The 21230-nt window shown below is 33.1% G+C and overlaps 2 protein-coding genes across 2 annotated transcripts in view; both read left to right on the top strand.

Annotated features, from left to right (window-relative positions):
- The first annotated feature begins 1440 nt into the window (after positions 1-1440).
- Positions 1441-10349, top strand: LOC106664126 (general transcription factor IIF subunit 2-like). The gene is made up of 6 exons (XM_014389563.1): positions 1441-1725; positions 5158-5383; positions 5952-6044; positions 9011-9135; positions 9231-9374; positions 9977-10349. The coding sequence occupies exons 1-6, from the start codon at positions 1651-1653 to the stop codon at positions 10103-10105; spliced, it is 792 nt and encodes a 263-aa protein (XP_014245049.1). The 5' UTR covers positions 1441-1650; the 3' UTR covers positions 10106-10349.
- Positions 10350-13625: 3276 nt separating this feature from the next.
- The window catches only part of LOC106664135 (putative ferric-chelate reductase 1 homolog), a 48772-nt gene continuing 41167 nt past the window's right edge, over positions 13626-21230 (top strand). Inside the window, exon 1 of the mRNA XM_014389577.2 lies at positions 13626-13871. The gene's annotated coding sequence lies outside the window, so the exon portion shown is untranslated. The remainder of the gene's footprint in view (positions 13872-21230) is intronic.

The raw sequence follows: 21230 nt of genomic DNA, 5'->3' as shown, positions 1-21230 counted from the left end.
TCTATGAATCTCTTTGCATACCTCATACCTGTGTTATTTATTGTTCCACTAGGTTTTGGACTCATCAAGGATCCATTTTAAGATGTATCCTCTTTCATGACAAAATGCTAAGCCTCAGTAGGATTTAGGACCTAGAAAGTCCAATTTGGCCAACATGTCAACCTTTTCATTGACTCTATGCCCTGGATGCCCAGGGACCAATGCCAGGGTCAGGTCATTAGTGTCCCTGACTTCTGTCAGGGCCTTTACCTCGCATGAGGCCTTTAGTGATGCCTGACTATTAGGGAAGATGGCTATCTTTTGGGAATTCCTAGCCTTTTTATTTCTCTGGCGCATTGTTCAATTGCTATGATTTCAGACTGGAAAACTGTTGCATATTTACCTAGGTTTACCGTTAATTCTGTCTTTGGATTCATCCCAAAGACTCCAGCCCCTGTGCCCTTGTAAGTTTTGGAGCCAGTAGGAGTTTGCCTTTAGCGGTGTTCTTTTGACCCATTCTTCCCATCTTGGTATCAGTACCTTGTACCTTTTAGTAAAATTGTATTTTGGAGTAGTTGCATCGATTGGCATGCCTAATGTGTCATCAGCCTGTTTCTCCTCCCTCAATTTTCATTGTTTAATCCATGGCCTATTCTTGCAAATGTTTGTCCATTTATAAGCCCCTGTGCTGTTACTCTGGCTTCTCCCTGGGATTAAGACATGAAGTGGCAGCAAATTTGACAACAACTCCAGGGCTGCAATTGGCATTGTCTTCAAGGCTCCAGTGACACACTGAGACAAGCTGGTCTTTGGATGCGTGCCACTTAATAGCTGGATTACTTTGGCCTGCAGAGTCTTGGCCCACCACATCACTTACCCATATGTCAACATTATAGCCATAAAGTCATTTTGGGGTTTAACCCCCAATTTTTGGCACAGAGCCTTCTGCACCTCACCCAAGCAATTTTGTCTCTGCAAGGTTTCAGCCAAATGTGAATTCCATGTGAGTTTCTTGTCTAGTATCTCGAAAGGGACGATTATTAACTTAATTGATGAGATTATTAAATGAAATTATTATTAAATTAGTTGAGACGATTATTAAATTGATTGAAAAGTTTGTGTGAAAAATACTATACGTTCTTAAAGATTCTGCTTAATTTTATTTTATTTACTTTTTTCATTATTACTTATTATTAATTTTATTAATTATTTATTTTTAGGGCTGGCAAATTCATTGGTCATTGGCAGCCCTCAACACTTAGGCTGTATTTCTTACGTTTCTATCTTTCTGATTTTAACGTTTCTCCCGAGGTTGATATGGCCTCTGCTACAGAAACGGAAATAATGACGTCATCAATTGGCAGAAGAGCCGTTCAATCAAGGCGGGCTCATTTTGTCTATTGTCCTTCCAGAATAACCTTCCTCCTTTGTAACCCTCGAAACGACAGGATGAAAGGCCGGCCGTGAAAGGAAATGGACAGCTGACAGTCGACGAACGTGTCTCGACCCGTTTTCGAGAAGGTTTCACTTTCACCATTCATTTCTAGTCTACCTATACTGGACGGTCGATCTTCTTCGTGAATCATCCTTTGCTTATCCTTGATATTATTTTTTAGTCAAATAGTTAAAAAACAAAAACAAAATTATTTTCATTTCAAAGGATCCATCGACATGTCTTCGAATCATAAACATACAGATTGTGATTTAGATTTACTCAATTCTGGACGAGGCGTATGGCTTGTGAAGGTATATATTTTATTTTTCGCTTAAATCCTTTCAAACATTATTTTTTGTTTTTTCTTAAAATTTTAAATTGTCTCGCTCTTTTCTGTCGAATGGTCAAAACGGAATTAAAACTAGATAAAATGCGATGGCTTAGTTCCCAATACGAATTCAGACATCGACCTTGGATGATGTTTACAAATTTTACCCTTTAGCCAAGTGGAATAGGTTTTTATTTTAATAACGCATTCAGTTGATACATCGCATTTTACAATTTATAAAAAGATTGGTTTCAGGAAGACTTTAAAAAGAAAAATTTAACCCTTCTGTTTGATTTCTTAAACGGGCTGCACTTGTTCATAGTAAAGTCACCCAACCCCTCCCTTCAATCGGACGAAACCTCATCATGTATCATTTTTAAACAGATATTTCTGAAATGTTGTTATTCAAATGTAAGGAAAATATTAATCCATTTATGTTTAGTGGTCTAATTGAACAAATTACGTATTTCAATTAATTATTCTTTTTATGTAAGGCTTTGGTTGAGATGAAAATGTTAGTGTCAAGAGCGAGATTTGAACACGAGCTATCTATCGTGACTTTGATCCACTCGGACACCAACTCTCCATCTCAACCTACAACCTTTCGAATTGTAAGGATTGTAAGGAAAATGTTATTCTTGAGAGGTTTTCTATTGTGTTATTGAATGCGATCCTTTTGCGGCGAACCAAACTGCCGAATACATAAGATTTACACGTTGCCAATAAGAGAGCCAGTTGATCTTACAGTCTGACAAGATGTAAACACCTTGTTGCTTGCAACTGTCAGTACCAGCATTCACTAGCATTGCCAGTGAAACAGTAATGTGTGATTTATTACTCTACTGCCTGGCTGCTTGCACTGTGTAAACCAGAGTTGGGCGTAATCGATTGAAATTTTAATCATGATTAATAATTAATTAATCATCAGACTATTAACAATTAAAAATGTTAATTGTTAATCAAGTTTGATTAAATTAATCTTTAAATGTTAATCAGATAAAATGATTTAAACGATTTTTTTTGGGGCATATTTATACACTGACAGTTTTCACCCCGATTTTCTCACCTTATTTTTTGGCACCCCCCCCCCCCCCCCGAATAACTACCAACGGTCATTTTAGTTTTATTTAAGAAATATTACATCGAGTTTTCCATTATCAGTGTTTCATTTACAATTGCCATAAAAAACTATCCCAGTCATTATCTAAACAGTGATATTTCATTATTCAACAGCTATCAATCTTATCAAAGCAAATTTGGCAAGAATGGTGTTTTTGTGTGTAATTCGATAGTGAAAAATTACATTCGGAAATCGAAAACACTAATAAAATTAAAGCTGCAAATTATTAGATTCATTATTTTCAGATCATAGCTTAATACAAAATGATCTGATAACAACTCTAATGCAGTAATGTGAACAATTAATCAATTGTTAATCTAGATTAATTTAATCAAGTTAGATTTATGATTAATGTGATTAATCAGTTAATATAGATTCATGGTTTTCCTGTTTAATCATTTATCAGTTTACCATTAATGGTTAAACGTTAATCGTTAATGGATTGGAATTTGCCCAACTCCGGTGTAAACACGTGTTGAATTTTGATGATTGCCTCATGAAACAACAAATCTGTTTTTTGTTCTGTTAATTTTTTAAAATTATGGCTGGAGAAAAATCCAGAAAGAAAAATCGTTAAGATGACAATTGAAGAAATTGCAAAGTTTGTCTACGTATGTAGGAAGCAAGAGTGTTTGCAGAACAATTTCCTTCCGACGTATCAAATTCGTGATATTCATAGTGCAGCTTTGAGCGAAATAGTAAATGAAATGAAAGTAAATGTCCCATAACTGCTTCAAATTCCTGAGGATCTGTTCAATGTTGCACTCTTAAAATAGTTTGTGATGCTTGACAAACACTGCAGTAGGCATTCAAAAGTACATTATCATGCTAATCATACTGTGATCAGTGGAACTTGAATGGCAACCTTAATAAATAAAAAAATCATAGTCATTACAAAACAGAAATAATAACCTACAGACCTATAAGTATCGTTTCGTTAATCCCAAAAATCTATGAAATATTGCTCACCCTCAGTATTAGGGCACACATGGCAGGGAGGCAATGGAGAGACCGAAAAATTAGCTAAGGAAAGTTCAGTGAGGACACTTATTGGCCCTGAGCTCTTTTGTATTATACCAAACTGCCAAAAACGTAGATCCATCAGAAAATGGATAAGGCCTTGGTTTTAAGGGAATGTAGAAGAAGTGATAGTGGAATATGTTGTATGAAGGCTTACATAGGCTAAGATTAGTACTGGGAGAGAAAAAGCCTGGTCTCATGGTTAACACGGAAGTCCATGAAAAACCTTTGGGATCTGGTAAAGGACTTAGGCTTCTTTTAGATGTGGCAATTTGGTTGAAGGCTTTTCTAGGTTGGTTTCACACCAGGCAACATGTGGAATCAACTTCTCTTTCCAACTGGAGGTTAGTAGCTGGTATCTATATTGTTGACAGTTCATGCTCCATATTGTGGGTTTAATACGAAAAGAACTGTTTTACATTGAAACGCTTTCTATGGTGAACTCAAATTAGATAGAAAGAGACTCGACTAAACACAAAAGATTATTATAGATTGCAGTCCTGATGAAGGCATTAAATAGGCCGAAAGCTTGACTACAATTATGAGTTTTCTTTGATGGCCTCCTCCTCAGATACTGATCAAAACATCAAAAGAGCTACAAATCACACAGTCCATATAAGAAATTGAAAAACAAGCACATTGAGGGTAGGCAGACCAAACTACGTAGTTCTCTGGGCTCAGCATGATGCTTTCTTCGTATCAGTTCTATGATTGTACAGTTTTTGTTCTTCTTTAACTTAGCTTTGAAACTTAGGTACCTAGGTTTGACACAGTGTATGTTTAAATTCATCGTAGGTTCTTGGTATATTTCTCACCATTGCATGTTCTAGCTTTTTCCTTATATTCAAATTTTTCCAATCAATGTTTTGAGGGTTTTAGCAAGTATGATTAGGTCCATATAATGCCAGTTTTAATTCCATTCAGTTTTATCTGTTTCCTGATTAAATGTGCCATTGGGGTTCCGCAGTAACACCTGCTTGTANTGTGTGTGTGTGTGTGTGTGTGTGTGTGTGTGTGTGTGTGTGTGTGTGTGTGTGTGCGTGTGTGATTTTTTCAATAACATCCCATGAGTAGGTACAATCCATTTGGTTAGAAAATAATTTTATTAAACAAAAGAGTATGAAGATCATTATTTTATCATCATTTATTATATTTTTGTTTTTCCAGATGCTGATCATGTCTTTGCGGTGTATTGCTTTGTTTTCTTAATTTTATTGCCTCTGATAACTAAATTGAGTATATCTTTTGAATTAACAATATAAATTTTTATTTTAGGTTCCCAAATATATTTCAAATAGATGGGAGAAAGCACCAGGAAATGTAGAAGTAGGAAAGCTTAAAATATCGCGTCATTCAGGACATAGGTCACAAGTATCTTTGTCTTTGTCTGATGCAGTTTTGAACCTAAAACAACCAGGAGAACAGCCCATTCCTAAAGACCATAGACTCGATGTGTCTTTGGTTACCAGACAGACTCTCGGTGTATTTTCTCACTATAATCGTAAGCCACAATCCTGTTCACACTCCTAATTATTTAATTTTTTAAAATTTTATCATGATACATCAGAAGGACCAATAATATAACTTTCATTTAGGCAATATTGCTCTATTAATACAGTAATATAATTACAGTTAACACAAAATCAAAGAGAAAAAGTATTTGAGTTAAGATATTGACTGTGTTAACTTATCACATTTTTTCACCATATAAATTATATTGATATAGCCTTATTTTTATAGGTTGCATGGGTCTTAACAGGAAGCTTTTGTTGTATAAAGCATTTAACTTATATCTGATATTTTTCTGGTACATAGATTATAAAAAATTATTTTTGTACTGCTAGTCCTAGGTTCATAAATTGGCATGCTTCGTCTTTTCCTATTATTAAATTTAAGCCAAAAGCTGGGCAATTAAACAATTGTTTTCTTGACTATCTTTTATAATGAGAAAGGAAAATTTTTATAATCAACACAACTACTATAATATAGGAAATGTAAAAACACCTATTTTTCACTATACAATTTGTTCTTAAAAGGAAAAATGTGTCATACAGTAATTGTTTCAGCAGCTAAAGGAAAGGATCCCGATTCAGTCATACCTGATAATGAAAAATTAAGTTTAGAGGGGAAAATTGTTCAAAAGTTGGAGTGTCGTCCATATGGTAATGTCATTTGTATTCTATATTGTAGCGAAGTGCATGTGCTCTATGAATGTATGCATTTTTGACACATTTGATTGAAACTGATAATTAGGCAGTGTTTAAGTGTATTTTGCAAACTTTATTTTTTTCTCTGGTCTTACATACATTTTTATCAAATTTAAGTGATAGGCCATTTTTTATTTTTTATCTAGGTCTTGTTCTTAGTTTCCAATAATTGTTAAAGGATTTTGTTTCAACTCATGTTAAGTTTAATTTCCTTATTATCGGATGGAATTTTGAACTGTAAGAACTAGTGTGTAAAAAAACCTGTGCCAAGGCTATACTACTGGTTAGGTAATAAACAGCATTTACTCACATTGGTTGTTTAACATTCAACATTCCAGCCAATAATTTGAAAACAGCTTCAACAAACAAAGAAGATCTTTGTAAATTCATTTTCTTATTTTTTAATAAGTACACATCATGTATATTAGTTTAAATTTATTTTTTATCATGTTGCTAATGTTTGGTGGTGAGTTTATGCATCATACGAGTGGAGGCAAAGGACGTGGAAACACAGATTTTACTGAAACAATTTTTGATGATACTAGGTTGAAATATATTGAACACCTCTATTAGCTTTTTGGCCAATGAAGCCTAGGTTCTAAGAAAAATAAGTAATTTAAATAATAAATAGTTCAAGGTTATTATATAAGTATGTTTTTGTTTTACCTAGGATAAGAAAATAATATGCAAGATCATATTAAGTAAGATCAAATATGTAAAAAAGTTACAAAAATGAAAAGTTGCTATTAGTAAAATAGGCCAAAAGTAGTTTAAAAAAAATTCAAATTTGTAAGCACTATAAAAAAAAACAAATTTTTATGGTAAAAAATAGACTTTTATGGGGAGGTGGACTTTTCTTCTACTGATGTCTAATGTTTCACTTAAAAATTTCACTTTATGGGGTACTTGATATTCCACCATAGGCCCACCTATGCATACACTACTATCACACTAATAAATACATTCACTCAAACAGTAACCGATCATTCTGTATTTACAAATAAAAAAAATTGCGGAACACTGGCACATTTAATATTACAACAGTGCCTCCGCCCATTCACTCTAAAAGATATTATAGCCTAATACTAACCTAAAACGGAGGGTCCTGATATTCCTGCACAACCCACCCATACACACTTACTTTCGCGCCAATAAATACATTCATTCTACCCAAAACACACAAAGAGATATCTATCCTAGTTTGGTGGGTCTGTGGGGTACTCGATATTCCGACCACTACACACCCCTACACTCACACATTCTCGCCAATAATACACTCACTTCAGGAAGGGTGCCATATTTGCTTCATATATTCGATTACTTTCTTGCTGTTGTCATTGCTGTGTTGTAAAACCTCTTTCAAACTCGAGGAAAGGTCACACTTTGTTCTGTGCGACGCCAATAGTTCGCATTCGGTTAACAGTTATTTGTGCACCGCACAATGGGCATCTCCGTGGATTTTTTCTCGCCAAGAGATGACCATGCGTCAGTCTAGTGTGGCCTATTCGCAGTCGGGTCAACATTATTCTCTCTGTTTTGCTCATACTATCCATGGCCCACGGTTTGACCGACTGTTTTAGTTCTTTTAATTTGTCGGTCATTTTGTCCCAATAGTTCTACTGGTCTTGTTATAAGTGAGAAAAAAAAAATGAAATCTGATTGATTCTTTTCTTGTCAAATTTTTCACCTTCCAAACTCGTTCCGATTTGTTCTCGAAAATCTCTGGTGATAACTTTTAAATGACCACCCATCTACAGTAAACTACAAGTGTTTAGATCTTTATTTACTATGTGTAATGGCTACATGTAATTAAACGATATTAGATACATAAAAAGTTAGGCATATAAGTATTATGTGAGATACATAAAACCAAAAAGACACTATCAGTAAAATAGGCCAAAAACGTTTATTTTGGAAAAAGACAATTCAGATTAATTTACACTCTTTAAAACTCTTAAATACCAATTTTTATAGCAAATTTCCCCCCCTCCACCAGTGTCTAGTGCTCCACTTAATCCACTTAAATATTCATAACCCCTATAGATTTTATCCATTGTCAATTCCGTTACAACTATTGGAAAGCTGCATTTCGTTCTTTGGGCCAACAAACTTTTGTTTTTATGTCATTATAAGTGAGAAAAATAAGTGTGAAATCAGCTTGTCTTTGTAAAGTGGGTTATTTATTTTTATTTAACATTTTTTTAATATTTTTTTTAAAGAAATAAATAAAAGTCGATTTTCATATTTTGCACCCCGTAAACCTAAACAACCTCAACACAAATTCTTGGGAAAATCAATCAATAATTTTTTTCTCTTTCCAATTGGCTCCGATTTTTCTTGACAACTGCAAAAATACAGGTAACTTTGCAATGACTTTGGATCTTTGCTAATGTACATCTAATGGCACAAGCCTGACCTTTGTTAATAAATTGGGATATATAAAAAGATATAAAATAAAATGTTTGAAGATTTTTTGTTGATTTCATCTTTATTTTTCTTACATTTAATGACATAAAATCTAAACCATTGTTGACATAAGCAGAAAGAAGAGAAATTAAGCTTAGAATGGTTGTAATCCTGTAAATGTTGTATAAGTTTTTAAGTGGAAGTGGTATTCAATGAATCATATGATTTAGCATTGAAATTGTGCATTTTTACAGTAGTTAATATTGTCTTTGTGCGATTGTGAGGTCAGGTATTTTATTACATTATATTGTCTACTTCTTTCTTCCAGACATGACATATCAGTTTCAATCAACCTGTGTGCATATAGATTATGTGTTGATGATTTTCGTTCTCTTGTAGTGAAATTTTACTTTAAATTAATTTATTTGTGTGTGTGTGTGTGTGTGTGTTCGCGCGCGCGCGCATAATTTATAGTGATTTTTTAAATCTGATTTTGTTATCCTTGGATATTGTAGCTGATAATTGTTATATGAAGCTCAAATTAGAGTCAATTAGAAAAGCATCAGTTCCTACTAGACAAGTTAAGCAGCTAGACAAAGTAGTGCAAAACTTCAAACCAGTATCTGATCACAAACATAATGTGAGTAAAATGTTTTCCCAATGTTGTATTTTCAAATTGAAACAATTTTGTTTCTATATTTCCATCAAATTAACATAAAACAATTTTTTTTAAAGATTGAATACGAGGAAAGAAAGAAATCAGAAGGCAAGAAGGCTAGAGATGACAAAGAGGTTGTTCTAGAAATGATATTTGCAGCATTTGAGAAACATCAATATTATAACATAAAAGATTTAGTAACTAAAACTAAGCAACCGGTGGTAAGTGGAAAAAAATTAAATAATTTGTATATGTATAAATATTATTTAATGATAAGATTTTGCTCAAACTAGGCTAATCCTTAATTAGGATTATTAATTACTCATTTTTGTTTATAAATTATGTATCTGTTAGTCTGCTCTCCTACTTTGAAGACAAAACAACACTTAAATTTTTAATTTTTAGTCACCATAATTTCTTTTTTTTGTAATTTTGACTCAAAGCTGCTCTGAATTTTTGTCCTCCATTTTACTTGCTACCAGATGGTAAAATCCTACCTAACCAAGAGAAACTTTAAAATCAACGATGGTTCCTCTCTGTCAGCCGGACAGAGTTACATTATATTGTAGGACACAGATGCAGTGGTAGCTGAAAGAAGTATTTTAAGATCCTTCCTGTGCACAATATGCACTGTAGATGTTACTATTTTTTCTGAAACTGTCCACTACCTATGCGGATGATCTTTTGCTTTCATAAGCCCTCATCTCTACCAGAAAACTTGAAACCCACGTTATATTCTTATTAAAATGATCATAATTGTGACTATTTTGCTAAAAACTTCGAATGGTTAAAAAAAATCTAATGAAATTTGATATATTTTCAGGTTTATCTTAAAGAAATTTTGAAAGAAGTGTGTAATTATAACCTTAAAAACCCGCATAAAAATATGTGGGAGCTAAAACCAGAGTATCGCCATTACAAGGAACCTTCTAATGAGCCATCCACTTCTTGAATGTCCTTTTGTTAAAATAAAAAAGACTGTGAAATTACTTACTTTTTTCTTAATAAATTGTTTCGTTCATTAACAATGTTCTTTATTTAAATTATAAAGTTTTTTTTTTTTAAACGTAAGAAGCTGAGAGCCAGAGGTAACTATCCTCATGAGCTGTGATTTTGAGAATAACGCTTTAAAAAATGTTTTAATTTACCTTATAGTTTTCTATGTCATAATTTTGGTTCAAGGTCCATATGTTTATTTAGAAATCATATCATAAAAAAATATTTAATTTTAACACGATAGAATAAACTCTGGCTTTCATCTCATATATTTATATATATATATAAATTATTGTACTATTAGGATGTATTCCTGTGGTGTAATGTAAGTTATTTTATGCTTAATTATTTATCAATATAAGGCTGTTAGAAGTTTAGCAATAAATACTTTGTTATGTATTTATTACTTTTATTTTGTGAATAAAATTAATATTAAATGATGAACGATTATAAAATCTCATTGGTGTACAGATCTTTGTAGATTTTCCTTTTTTCCCTACTCCTTTATTGATTTCATTTTAGTATCTAGGCCTGAAATTATTCTGCACAAATTAACAAGGCACTTTTAGTCTGTATAAGTAGGTCACACACTTTTAAATTCTAAACTATTGCAATTATTATTATTATTTTTTTTTTTGGTGCCAAAGTCATTAAACATACTTGCAAGGGGAGGCTTTAGACATTGGTTCCGGTTTGTATGAAACATTTTTCAGTGACAACTAGGAATAATAAAAAAAAAAAAAAATTAAACGCGTTCTGAGCATTCTTGCCAACCTAGGAGTGAAGAGAAAAAATTAATGTAAATATTATTTTAAAGTATAATTTTCTGCCTATGTTGTGAGTATATTAATGCATACATTTCATATCAGTAGTTTTATTGTTATTCAGATATCGTGAGATGCGGTCGGGTGTGATGTAGGTTTGAGAAAAACATTTTCTTTATCTTGCCAACATTTCGATCTTTTATTGAGATCATCTTCAGGGCTCAAAGTGTTTGTCTTCTGTGTAATTGTGCCATCCTTGCGTGTCGTGTTGAGAGTGTTGTCTCAACACGACACGCAAGGATGGCACAATTACACAGAAGACAAACACTTTGAGCCCTGAAGATGATCTCAATAAAAGATCGAAACGTTGGCACGATAAAGAAAATGTTTTTCTGAAACCTACATCACACCTGACCGCATCTCACGATATCTGAATAACTATCGATTAACGGTCACTAATCTCTACACAGTAGTTTTATTGTTTACTTAGGATAAGAACATCATAGGAGGGATCGGATTAAATAATATTAGATACATAAAATGTTCCAAAAACCAAGTCACTTCCTGTAAAGTAGGCCAAGAAAATAAATTTTTGAAAAAAAGTCATTTTATATCTTTGGACCAAATTATTATTGGAGGCCAGGTTTGTGCCATTACATGTAGTAAATAAAAATCAATCTGAATTCGTGTAAAGCCAGTCTCCTGTAGATGAGTGGAGTCATTTCAAAGTCATTTGTGAAAACTTAAAAAAATTGGAGGTGAAGAATTTGAGAAAAATGATTTTCTTCCCAAAAATATGTATTCAGATGGTTTTTGGGTTCAGAAAACTAAATATAAACTTTGTTTCTTGCTAAAATAATTCAAGTCATACAGGAGGGCTTAAAGTTGGAATAAACTGTGGGTTACATATGTACAAAAGGTCAAACCACTTTTCAATACTTTTAACATAATTTTTCTAAAAAAAACAACAAAAAAAACCGGGGCTTTGTGGAAAATTAACCCAGTAACTCAATAATCAGATGAAAGTGGACATTCTGCAAAAAAATGAAAATGCAAAAAAATCTTGGGTCAGATTTTTTAAAGTTTTTTAATTAATTAATTTTTTTAATGGCTTTATGTACTATTAGCCAATTCCAGACAAGGGAAGGGTATCGTGAAAAAAAGGCCAGAGGCAACGGTGGGAATTGAACCCACGACCGCGGGGTCTACGAGCCGAGAGTCTCTCACGCTAGCCACTCGGCTACCGCCGAGAAAAGCTAAATTTTCAAACTCATTGGAAAAATTCACGGTAGAGGTTGGCAAATTCCATAAAAACTTCTTGTTTAATAAACTTTCTAGCAGTATACCCTGTTCTTTAATTACATCCAAGCAAAATGCTGAAATGTTATGCTAAATAGGGAAAAAAGTGGTGACTGTGTGAAAAAGGGGGAATGGGGTTAAATGGTAATTCAACTTTTTATCTTGGGCAAAATTTATTTCTCAACTTTAACTTAACAAAAAAATGTTACAAAAGACATGAAAAAAGAGACAATAAACATAGCGAACAACCAAAGCAGAAAAATTGGACAAAATATCTACATTATCAGGAAGTGATGGACTTGGTCTTACTCGTCTTTTGAGGTTATCCTATAAATAAATGTTCGATGGGGTTCAAGTCTGGAGAACGAGCTGGCCAAGCTAATACTATGACGTTATGCTGTTGAAGGTACGTTTGTACTATGCGAGCGACATGTGGACGGGCATTATCGTGCACTATGCATTAGAATAGGATTGTAGCTGATTTCATCGAGTATAGGCAACGGCTGATGTTCCTAAATTTCATCCTCATAGCTTGTGGCCGACAAAGACCCTCCACGAACAACTAACTGTGCGACTCTCCGTTGAAATTCCCGCCTACATCGTCACAGCTACGGCTTCGTACTTTTCATTTCGCTCTCTCCACACTCTTTCACGCCCATCTGGAGATCGTAGAACAATTGTACATCTGTAAAAAGTATAGTAAACCAAAAGTCCAAAAACCAATGGTTATGTTTTCGAGCAAATGCGAGCCGTGCCACTCTGTATGTTCTGGTCGATTTTGGTCCTCTTACGGGGCGGAAAGCCATCAGTCCATACGGATTTAATCTTCTTCAAGCAATGCGTTCAGAAATTTGGACACCTCGAACTTTCTGGAGCTGATGTATAGCTTGAACAATAGTAAGGAGCCGGTTTCGCAAAATTCTAAAAGTCAAAAAACGATCATCCTGTTCTTCTGTTACCCTAGGGCGTCCTGAACTGCGCGTTCTATGGTAGGACCTAGTTTCTCGGAAACGTCTAAGGTGTCTTGCAGAGATGACTCTGATGACAACAGCCGTACGAACGTCTATTATCAACAAGTGCCACACCACGCGCAACATCCTAAGCACTAAGTGGCATTTTTAAGTTTAAAAATTGAAATTAAGAAAACAAAGATGAAAGCGAAACAGTTTATTGCATCAAAATTCAAATGAGACTGAATCAACATTTTAAATTCCGTAAAAAGTAAACGTTGAAAAATCCTTTATCCTTGTTTTGGATTAAGGATTAAGTGTGTTTACGTCTAATTGATATTTCCAATTTAAAACATATCGTAAACAAATATTTATTGATAAAAACAGTAAGACAAATTACGGGCAGAATTTTCTTTTATCGAGAAAATGAAAAAAAATTAGTTGGGTGGAATTTTTTGCCTGTCAGTGTATATAAAGATTTTGAGGCGTTGATGTCTTCGGCTTCCGGCAGGATAGGCTAGTGACGCCTTCTGGGGGTTTCCTCTTCTTCGCCGCCGTCTGAACGAAACGACTCGACAGGGCATCTCGGAAGAAAACGAGTTTGGTGGGGATCGAAGGCTAGCGCAGCCTAGACGCCGAGAGGAACACTCGTCCAGCAATGTGTCGGAACCCCACTTTCTAGCCAGCCTTCCGTCCCAGAGCACACTGAGTAAGTAGCACTCACTTCTGCTGCACGCTGACTAAATACGATAACACAATAACACTACTGTTAAACGCCTGCGGGAAATCTAACACCAAATGGCAATCTTGACATCTTTGCAAAGATCCCCCTGCACAGAGCACCGCTAAAAAGCGTTCGATTTCTGTCACGTCGATGCTCCGTTATTGGCATTAGTGGGATTTTCACGTCTGGGACTGTTCTTGCCGGCGTCGCTGCCGATGGAATGTCAAATCAGCTCTCACTAACCACTGCTAAATGCCAAGAATTAAGCAACACATCTATCTATCTGTTTTATCCTGTCAAACCTGTTCTATTAGTGACAAATTTGCCTGATATGTAGTTGGGAAATAAAATTTTATCACGGTGTGTTATGTGCCAAAAACAGCTCAGACGGACAACTTAGACCCTGATGAGTGATTACCATCATCACAGAGATCAGTAAGTCGAAGAAACAGAGAATCTAACAAATTTCTTGTACACTGATATTGAGTATAATAACAATATTTATAACTGGAATTCTGAAGAAATGCGATAACATCTCGATTAGTTATGTCCAGACTTTTCACAATATGTTTGCTGCCCAAAAAGCCCTATTTAAATCATTCTTTAAATAAAACAATGCATTGTTGACAAAGCTTTGTTTACAATGTATCTGGAAAAATTGGAAAAATATTTTTTCCTTGATTTGACCCAAATTTGGATGTACCGTTTGGGTGGAAACTGCTTCTAGGTCAAACTATTCGTCCCATAATTGCAGAGAGCCATCCGCGTTACTTACGACCCTTCGAGAAACCGAACGATCCTCCCATCAAGCATTGTCATGTGCGAAAACATAAATTGATTCAATCTGTCACAATTTATGCTGTTATATTAATACTTCCATTTTTTACAGTGTTCAATAAGAACGCTCAAGTTATATGTTTGAAAAGTTAAAAACTACTGTGCACAAACGGTACCGGCGGTGAAGGTAGATATCGAAAACAATGACGCAACGGTGTCATTTCCCCGTCTTTCACCATCCAATCGGCAAATAAGTCGGTAGAAGAAAATTTTATTAAAGCCCTTGCATGCTCATAAATCCCGCAGGGACTTTGATCTCCATAAGCGTCTTCATTCGAGCAATTTCAGGGCCTTGGTTTCGACAAACCACTTCCGTAAGAAAAAACACATCTATTCAGGCTCATCAGGTCTTCATAAATTATTTTCCTTAATTATATCGGCCGATTAGGTTTTAAAGTTTTTAGTGAAATAAAAAAATGCAACTTGTAAAACTAGACCAGTATATTTATGCGAGACCAATTAAAATGAAAAGTTAAAGAATTTTTAAAATATGACATTTGTTCTTATGTAACAACACATGGAAATTAACTAAATTAAAATTAAATGTTATATACAATTAAATATAAAAACAACAATTTGTTAATTGCTAATTCTGATAGGCATAGAGATACCTTACTTTTTTATGATAGACGCACACTGTGAGAGGGAGAGGAGTGAGAAAGTGAGAGAGAGAAAGATAGATAGCTTTTCCTCAAATTTCTACTTTTATTTTCAAATTAACCCTTTTGAACTTCAAATCAATCTTTTTTAACTTTAAATGAACCCGTTATTTAATTCATTAAAAAATTGGGAAGATAAATAAATATGAGCATGTCAAGTAAAATTCCCGTATATTTATGAATTTTTAAAAAATATAAAATTCATGCGCTCTTAGGAGACCGTATGAAATTAATAACAATTAAAATGAAAAGTTAAAGCATTTTTAAAATATGACATTTGTTCTTATGTAACAACACATGGAAATTAACTAAATTAAAATTAAATGTTATATACAATTAAATATAAAAACAACAATTTGTTANAATCCTAAAATCAATGGAAGAATCCTTTATTTTGATATAATTTTTGATTTTAGTTGTAATTAGTTTTCATATGGTCCTCAATGGGCCTAATTATTGTATAGTTACGAGATTTTAAAAAATAGAGAAATAATTTTAAAAAACAGATTAAAAAAAGAATAATTTGTTTTTATATTTAATTTTATATCTATTTTAATTTTAATTGTGAATCATTTTCATATGGTCTTCTAAGAGCCCAATTATTTTATATTTAATCAAAAATTTGAAAATATACAGAAATTTTATTTTTCATGCTTTTACCTTTCATCTCCTAAGTTATTAAAAAAAATCATTAATGTGAAGTCTAAAAGGGTTAATTTGAAATTAAAAATGGTTAATTAGAAAAAAAATGAACTTGAAATTAAAAATAATTAATTTGAAATTATAAATGGTTAATTTGAAATTAAAAACGGTTAATTAGATAGAAAAACGCTATACTTGGTATATTCGCTATATATTAAACACGTGTCGAGAGTGCTTGACAATGGTAATAATTTACAGTTTTTTTAAAATAGTTTTTTTCAATATGTTCTGCATTTATTTTGTATGTATTTCTAGATTATTATATAGTATCAGTATTTTTTACGTGGGATCTAGAAATTTTATCAGCCCAATTTGAAATTAAAAATCGTTAATTTGAAATTGAAAAGGGTTAATTTGAAGTTAAAAAGGTGAATTAGACAGAAAAATGTAAATGTAATATAATATGGATAAATAGACAGAGAGAGCGAGTGGAAAAGAGGGAAGGACAAGGAATTTTAACTGGTTCATTTGTAATTTTGATCCTATGTCCTCAAACCAATACTAAAAAAGTATGGTCATTTATGCTTAAATATCCAATGATCAGTGTTTACATGTTTTACTGTGTGCATTGTTTATAAATTAATTTCATTTTGAAATTAACTAAAATAAAATAACACAGTAATAATTGTTTAAATTGATGTACGATTTAGGTATCTATTAAGTCAATTGGCCATTCTATAGCGGTCTTAATATATTAGCGAGCTAAAAACGTTTAGAGTCAATGACGTCCAATCGATTGTTTGCAATGGGGCAAAAAACGAAAATTGTCATTCTAATAAATAATTTCGCTTTGATTTCGCCACAACACAAGTTCCGATATCAATTTACATACTTTCACGTGATAGAAAAACAGCCCTCGGCGTTCTTCACGAACTGTTCGACCCGTCTGCGTTTAATAATAAATTAAATGGGAAGATCAAAATAAATGGGTAACCAGGATTTATTTGGCCGGGGTATCGATTGTTCACGACGACTTGATTACTACCCACCTTGTAACGTGCCGATGCTCATTATTTTCAGATATGATATCTCAAGATCAAAATTTGTATTCTGCATATTCCGGACACATGTCATGAGTAATAGCCTAGTCCCTCTCTCTGCTGAGGGATTAAAGGGCGAGTAGGCGCTGAGGGATTAAGGAGCGAGTAGGCTCTCTGGCGCAATTTTTTATGAAAGATTCTTGGGTTCAGGTGCTTGGATGGAAGGGTTGGGACGAAAGGTCAGAGGGAACTTAAGGAAGCGCGAACAGTGTCTTGAACAAAGGGCATGTTCATGGAGTGAGGTTTGAGTGGTATGGAGCTTGGAGCATTCTTCTGAGTACTTTCGATTGGATTTTAAACTTCCTGGTACGCCACAGTTTTGCTCCGTATGTCCAAATAAGTTAAATAAATGTGCGCTTGTTATAGTTTAATTTTCGTCTTAGCGGTCTTCTTAGTTGTCTCTATTCTGTTGATTGTGAATTCAGTCTGCTAGGTAATAGGTATAGTCTTAAATATTTCACTCGTGTGGATGTCGATAATTACTTGTTGGCGTTTAGTTTAGAGCAAGGCTTCCAGTTTTGCACAATTCTTCGATGAGCTGACAGGGTGGTGTTGGAATGGATTGGCAGTATAAATAGTGGACAGAATGGGACTAAGAATACACCCGTGTGGGACACCTGCTTCGATCGTAGGACTCAATTTTTCGTATTAGAGGTTTGTTTGAGATTAAGGACGTGATCTTCATGAATGATATGCAACTTCGTACTATTTAACTATTCTTGCGGCCAAACGATTTGAATAGATCTCCTGGAAATTGATTATTGATTGATGTCACTTAATTTGGATTTACCGGATTAAACCACTACATCCGATTTTCGAACACTCGCGTACGTTTATTGCAAATCGACGACCGTCGCTGGAAAATTATTGTTGATTCAAGGTGAAGCCATGAAATAAAAAAAAATATAGCTATTTGAATTTAGAATTAATCTATATTCATAAATAACGAAAGAATCAGCATTGTATGAATAAATACAAATGAAGTTATGTAAGAAATAATTTCTTTTGAATTATAATCACAGGCTTAGAGAATGTAGCTTTTTCCGCCAAATTAACTCTTTTATCTTAAAATTAACCTTTTTTAAATTTGTAGTTTACCTTTTTTTAATGAGAAATTAACTTTTTCTTTAAAGCATTAAAAAACGCAGGAGAAGGCTGAAATATAAGCATGTAAAGTACAATACAATTTCTGTAACTTTTTAATTTTTTAATAATAGTAGGGCTCATAGGGGGTCTATGAAGACGTATGAAAATTAATAAAAATAAAAATAAGAAACTATATAAAATAAATATAAAAGGAAATTATTATTCTTTTTATTTGATATTTTTTCAATAATAAACAATTGAGCTTTTAAAAACATGAAAATTAATTATAATATTTATATATATTATAATATTTAAAAACATTTATAAAATGAAATATAAAAATGATTGTGCTGTTAAATATGAAAATTAAAAAATAGAATGAAATGCGTGCTTAACTAAATTACTCCATGAAAATTAATTAAAATTAGTATGGTCTCTTAAGAGCACAATTATTTTTTGTTAAAAGTGCTTAAACCTACAGGAATATTTTACATGCATATATTTCTTATACCATCTTCTATGTTTTTTAATGCTTTAAAGAAGGGGTTAATTTTGAAGGTAAAAAAATAAGTTAATTTTTGAAATTAAAAAGGTTAATTTAAGGTAAAAAAGGTAATTTGAAATGGAAAAAAGGTTAATTTGTTGTTAAAAAAGGTTAATTTGAAAATAAAAAGGTTAATTTTTTAAATATAAAATAATTTGTTAATAAAATCATTAGTTTATATTTTAAAACATCTCGAATAAATAGAAGAATCATTTGTTTTCATATTTAATTTTATAATTTTAATTGTCAGGAATTTTCATATGGCCTTCTAGGAGCCCAATTATTTTGTAGAGAAAAAAATTGCTCCAATCTACAGGAATACGAAAAAAAGAGTGTTTATTTGAAATTAACATTTGAAGTTAAAAAGATTAATCTGGAATGTAAAAATGTTAATTGGAAGTTAAAAAAGGTAGATTTGATATTAAAATATAAACTAATATAAAACATAATTTATATAATAGATAATTTAAATATACAATAATTGGCCTATGAAATCATTATTTTACATTTTAAAACACTGGAATTTTTAGAAAAATAATTTGTTTTCATGTTTAGTTTTACACTTTTAATTTTAATTGTAATTCATTATCATGCGGTATATTATAAGAGCCCATTTTATATTTGAAAGTAATCAATCGCAAATAAAAAGGAGAATCCTTTGTTTTCATATTTAATTATATATAATTTTTAATTTTCATGTAGGGTTATAAGAAACATCACGAATTTTAAATTAAATACTTAAAGCTCTTGCGAGTTCAAGAGCACGATGGCCTACTGATGGTAAGTGATCGTGCTCACCCGGTTGAGGATAGGCCATACACGATTGACACCCATACAAACTACGCACAGTCCCGCTTGTAGAGAAAGGTTGCTCGTGATGTCACATATGTTCGATGAGTGCTAGGCCTTGCTGGTTCCCTTGTTCGGGCTATGTGTATTGGGACTGACATGACTCCATCCTAATGAAAAAACCCATCAACTGTAAGCAAATCTTAAATGTACTTCTAATTACGATAAGATTGATAATATATCTACACCAGCTCATTAACTATAATTAACTTCGGGCTTATATACCACACATATTTGAACTTTAAGTAAATAGTATTTAACGCGTTTTAAAACATTCGGTGTAGAGGGAATTTTGCGCAGTATTGCCCTTGCTTGTCTGTAACCATTTTTGTAGACTGATAGCTGATTTTACCAATGTTGTCGAGGTGTCTATTTCAATAGAAATTGTCCTCGGCCCGCCTGTTCAATTGATAAATTCTTTTTTTTATCCAAATTCTATTTTCTAGTATTTACCGAATAACGTATTGGATAAATCAAAAATATTTGTCTGTGCTTTGTAGGGTCTCCTATGCAAACTAAAACGTGTCCTACCTACCTTGTATCTAATCATTCGCTTCTACCAACTGAACCGATTCTTCCGAGTCCGAGGATCGGACTACTCCAAATACCCTTTGGAAATTGGAATGCCACAGGGCAGTGGTAACTCAGACCGACTACTCCCTCTTATCTCCTCGCTTCCGATAACACAGCTGTCATCTGATCATGATTCCGCAATGCTCCAGAGGAGTTCCCTAAACTATAGGGTACCGCTAAACCTTCCAATATCAAAATAATTCAGGCTTATTTTATTGGACTTCAAATCCAAAGTCCTCAGAATCATTGTCAACGCTCACTAATGCGTCTCTGACACAAACCTTCATATTAAACCAAATTTAAAAAAAATCAAATCTTCAACAACCCACCCTTACAAACAGCCAAGCGACTGAAGGGGAGATGACCTCAGGATTCCCTAGTCAATAGAGAATCATGGGACTTACCATAGTATGTAACTACTTTTTTCTCTTACAATACAAGTTAACATATTTTTTTGCAATTAATTCAGACGGTCTTCATAATGGACGAAAGTTTGGGAAGTCGTTTTCGAGAGTTTTCAGTTCAACTGGCTTTGCACCAGCGACTCTTCTGTTCATTAAACTTTAGAAGCTCTATCATAATTAATGTGTTTTAAAACGTAACTGCTACAATTTGGACTTAATAGGGAAAGTAATGCGTGTTATTGAAGCAATTAATAACATAATAGCATATAACAGTTTAAATCTGATTTCCTTGATAAGAAACAAAACAGACAATTTCTGAAAGGAATTAGGAAAGCTTTTTTAAGTGAAACTTCTTATGCTGGGTGGAGTAATTTTATAGTGTAATATAGGTGGTACGATTCAGCTTGGGCCCTTTTTTGACTTTGAATCATCCTCTTTACTCTTCTAAAAGAACGCTATAAATGTTAGTAGGCCATGAATCTCATTCGGACCTCTCTATTCGCCGACCTACTCCATACCGACTCTGCGCTGAGCATTATCACTTCTCAATTCAAGAGTCTCGATTATTAAAGATTTTTTAAAATACGAAATAACTTCTATAAAATAATTATTTTATATTTTAAAAAATTTCCAATTATTAAAATAATCAT

The sequence above is a fragment of the Cimex lectularius genome, unplaced genomic scaffold, assembly GCF_000648675.2.
Source record: "Cimex lectularius strain Harlan isolate CLEC.00 unplaced genomic scaffold, Clec_2.1 scaffold82, whole genome shotgun sequence".
Taxonomy (NCBI): domain Eukaryota; kingdom Metazoa; phylum Arthropoda; class Insecta; order Hemiptera; family Cimicidae; genus Cimex; species Cimex lectularius.
This window is presented reverse-complemented; position numbering and strand designations above follow the sequence as displayed.

What these genes read in the sequence shown, in the direction of transcription:
- LOC106664126 (XM_014389563.1), top strand. Translation starts at nt 1,651, where the DNA reads ATGTCTTCGAATCATAAACATACAGATTGTGATTTAGATTTACTCAAT. An exon ending in TGTATTTTCTCACTATAATC is followed by an intron (nt 5,384 to 5,951) that starts GTAAGCCACAAT and finishes TTGTTTCAGCAG; the next exon opens with CTAAAGGAAAGGATCCCGAT. An exon ending in TATCTGATCACAAACATAAT is followed by an intron (nt 9,136 to 9,230) that starts GTGAGTAAAATG and finishes TTTTTTTTAAAG; the next exon opens with ATTGAATACGAGGAAAGAAA.